Source organism: Gossypium arboreum, chromosome 8, assembly GCF_025698485.1.
Source record: "Gossypium arboreum isolate Shixiya-1 chromosome 8, ASM2569848v2, whole genome shotgun sequence".
Classification (NCBI taxonomy): domain Eukaryota; kingdom Viridiplantae; phylum Streptophyta; class Magnoliopsida; order Malvales; family Malvaceae; genus Gossypium; species Gossypium arboreum.
In genome coordinates, this window is record NC_069077.1 from 82,084,097 (window position 1) to 82,087,538 (window position 3,442).

Genomic DNA, 3,442 nt, shown 5'->3' on the forward strand with positions numbered 1-3,442 from the left:
ATTTAGTTAAGCCTTGGATCACTTGCTACTACTCACTCATGGTTTGTTTTCCCTACTTTTTTCTTTAGTATTCGATCTATGTTATGCCTCTGCGACTAGGACTAGGTAGTCACGGTTCATTGTCGGCACCACCGTAGCCACATGAAGATGTACCACTATTGTCGTATGGAGATGCACCACCGCGACTATGTTAGGATGCTCATCTATATTGAGTGGGCATTTGATGTTTGAGATGATCGAGGCGCTACAGTGTATCGCTAGTGCCAATGCTACTCCTGTTCGCCAAAGATTACCACTAGAGCGTCTGCGACTCTAAGTGGTAAGGAGTTTCGAGGAGTTACGGGAGGAGACACTAGTTGTGCTAAGTACTGGTTGGAGGGTGTTACCCGTATCCTTGGTCGGATGGGCTGTTTTAACAAGGATAAGCTTGGGTGCACTGTGTTGTTGCTAGATGGTGAGGCTCATCACTGGTGGGTGACAATCGAGCATGGTACTGCACCCAAGAGAGTGGATTGGGACTTTTTCATAAAGTATTTCCAAATAAAGTTCATGCGATAGCAATATCTGGAGGTAAGACGTGAGTTCATGGATTTGGTCCACGATACTCTGTCTGTGGATGAGTATAAGGCAGAGTTTGTGCGTCTGAGCTAGTATGCGTTTGAGTTGGTGGCTCAATAGGCTAGCCGTTGTAAGAGGTTCAGGTTTGGACTAAACTGAGATATTAAGTTATATTTAGTAGCGTAGTCTATTGAGGTATTTGACGAGATGGTTGAGAAGGTCCGACCTTTAGGGGAGACTTTGGGTGAGGAGCCCAAAGCTGTTACTGCTAGGACCATTAATAGGTCATCTGAATCTGCTAGTGGATCTGGCCAGAAGGCCAAGAGAGGTCATTTTGGGAGGTCAAGATGATGTCTTGCTATAGGCCAGGGTCTGTTTAGACAGACCGCAAGAGTTATGATTAACACAGGTGATCAGGGAAGTGTTATGATGCCGTTGTGCGAGCATTGCAACTGTAGGCATCCTGGTGAGTGTTAGAGGGTGACTGGTGCTTGTATTTCTTGTGGATCCATGGAGCACTGTATTAGAGATTGCCTTAAGGGGGTAGTTATGGCTAGAGACCAGCCTACTGCTACTACACCTGCTCCGGCTTGAGGGAGAGGCCGTGACAAAGGTGATAGTGGTAGAGGGTTTGGGCAGAGAGGAGCTGCTCGAGTTGAGACTGGAGGTCCAACTAGAGCATATGTAGTTAGAAAGCCCCAGACTAGAGAGGCCATAAACGTCATCGTAGTTGCATTCACACTACAGTCTTTTTCTCTTCTAGCTTTAGTAGATTCTAGTGCTATGAGATCATTTATTTTGAGAGATGTCACTAGAGAGTTGGGGGTTTTTGTAGAGACATCTAGGTTGGGTGTTACTGTGAGGAGTCCGCTAGGTGATAGTGTAATAGTTAATCAGGTTTATTGACATTGTCCCCTAATGGTTCAAGGACAAGCGTTTCTTGTAGATCTTTTGGAGTTGCCATTCTAGGGATTTGATGTTATCCTTAGGATGGATTGGTTGACCGAGCATCGAGTGAAGGTCGACTGTGAGGCAAAGTTGGTGACTCTATGTTGTGCTGATGGCTCTGAGATTGTTGTTGTTAAAGAAAGGTATGAGTTGCTCTCCAATGTGTTTTTTGTGCTCAGGGCCACGAAGCTAGTCTGAAAAGGTTGCGAAGCTTATCTAGCCTATGTCTTGAATGTTCATAATAGGGACTTAAGGTTGGATAAGATTCATGCAGTCTATGATTTCTCGGATGTTTTTCTTAAGGAGTTGTCTGGTATTCCACCAAATAGAGAAGTTGAGTTTGGTATTGAGCTCTATCCTGGTATGGCTCCAATGCCAATTGCGCCTTACCATATGGCACCTAAGGAGTTGAAGCTTCAATTGCAGGAGTTGTTGGATCGGGGTTTTATTCAATCGAGTATGTCGCTATGGGAAATGTCAGTTCTATTTGTGAAGAAGAAGGATGAGACTTTGAGGTTGTGCATTGAGTATCACCAGCTGAATAAGTTGACCATCAAGAATAAGTACCCACTTCTGAGGATTAATGATTTGTTTGACCAGTTTCGGGGAGCTTTGGAAACACAAAAATATATAGACTTTTTCATGCCTTTTTTAACTCAAATTCATGCAGTTTCAAAGTAATTCTTGTCAAAAAAATATAATATAATTATAGAATAATTAAATTGTACTTAAATTATTAACATATTGAATTTTGATTAATTTTATAATAAATTTTCATAGTTTTGATTTATTTTTGACAGATTTGCATAAAGGGTAAAAATTGGCCCGGCAAACACTGCTAGAAGCTCAAAATCGTGAAGCAATTTCTGAAGCGTTGAGGCGAATTAATTTTTTTTGTAACACCCCTAACCCGTCTCTATCGTAAGATAAAGGTTACGGAGCATTACCGTACAATTAGAAACATTTAAACATCATAACATTCAATGATTTAAATATATTATAAACCATTCATTATCATACATTTTGTCCCTAAATCGTGCCTTTAAGGCCCAGAAATAGCTTACAAGCAATTCAGGACTAATTTGAAACAATTTGGAAAGTTTAGGAAAAAGTTTCAAAAATTGGAAATAGGGGTCACACGGTCGTGTGACATAGCCCAGGTAGTGTAACTTTCGAACAAGGGACACATGGCCGTACCCTAGCCCGTGTCTTCACTTGTGTAACTCACTGAGTAGGGTCACACTGCCGTGTCACACGCCCGTGTGCCAGGCCGTGTAACTCACTAACTTGAACCCTAAGAAATCCTCATATGACACACGACCGTGTAGCCAAACCGTGTGCCTTACACGGCTGTGTTATTAACCCAAAATTTACCTAAAACCAAACCATTTCAAAAACCATTTCATGTGTAACTTCTCAAACCACTTAAGCACACATTCTAGGGGTTCAAACACCATTCAAACTTGTATAAACATACCATTTCAAGCATCTTAAATCACCTAACCAATATGCCATTCAAAGGCACCATAATTTGCATCCAAACGTCCCTTACTTAAACATATCCATATGCTACAATTCATGCATACAAACCTAGTCCATATAGGAACTAAAACATAGCACATATAACCATTTTCAAACCATTCAAAACATACCATAAGACCCTTATTTACAAGCCTTAACAAGTGACCAAAAAATGACTACCTTCGATAAACACTTAAGTGCACCAACCAAAATATAATCTTCAAAACATAAACATATCAAAGCACCAATACACAACATCCTATACATGCCATTATAAACCTTGGTCAAAATACTCAAAAACTATCGAATCAACTTCGGGATACTATCATAGATCTCTGACAAATTTCTGAACCGATTGAGCTTCCGATAATCTATAAAACAAAGGAAAGAAACTACGTAAGCAACGAGTGCTTAG

The 3,442-nt window shown here is 40.8% G+C and overlaps 1 protein-coding gene across 1 annotated transcript; it reads left to right on the forward strand.

Annotated features, from left to right (window-relative positions):
- Positions 1-765: 765 nt before the first annotated feature.
- LOC108468672 (uncharacterized) lies at positions 766-2,316 on the forward strand. Its single transcript, XM_017769541.1, has 6 exons — positions 766-886; positions 968-1,024; positions 1,154-1,455; positions 1,528-1,649; positions 1,752-2,069; positions 2,307-2,316. Exons 1-6 carry the CDS (start codon positions 766-768, stop codon positions 2,314-2,316), a joined length of 930 nt encoding a protein of 309 aa, XP_017625030.1.
- The last annotated feature ends 1,126 nt before the right edge of the window (positions 2,317-3,442 follow it).

What these genes read in the sequence shown, in the direction of transcription:
- LOC108468672 (XM_017769541.1), top strand. Translation starts at nt 766, where the DNA reads ATGGTTGAGAAGGTCCGACCTTTAGGGGAGACTTTGGGTGAGGAGCCC. An exon ending in TGGCCAGAAGGCCAAGAGAG is followed by an intron (nt 887 to 967) that starts GTCATTTTGGGA and finishes TGATTAACACAG; the next exon opens with GTGATCAGGGAAGTGTTATG. An exon ending in ATTGTTGTTGTTAAAGAAAG is followed by an intron (nt 1,650 to 1,751) that starts GTATGAGTTGCT and finishes TGTTCATAATAG; the next exon opens with GGACTTAAGGTTGGATAAGA.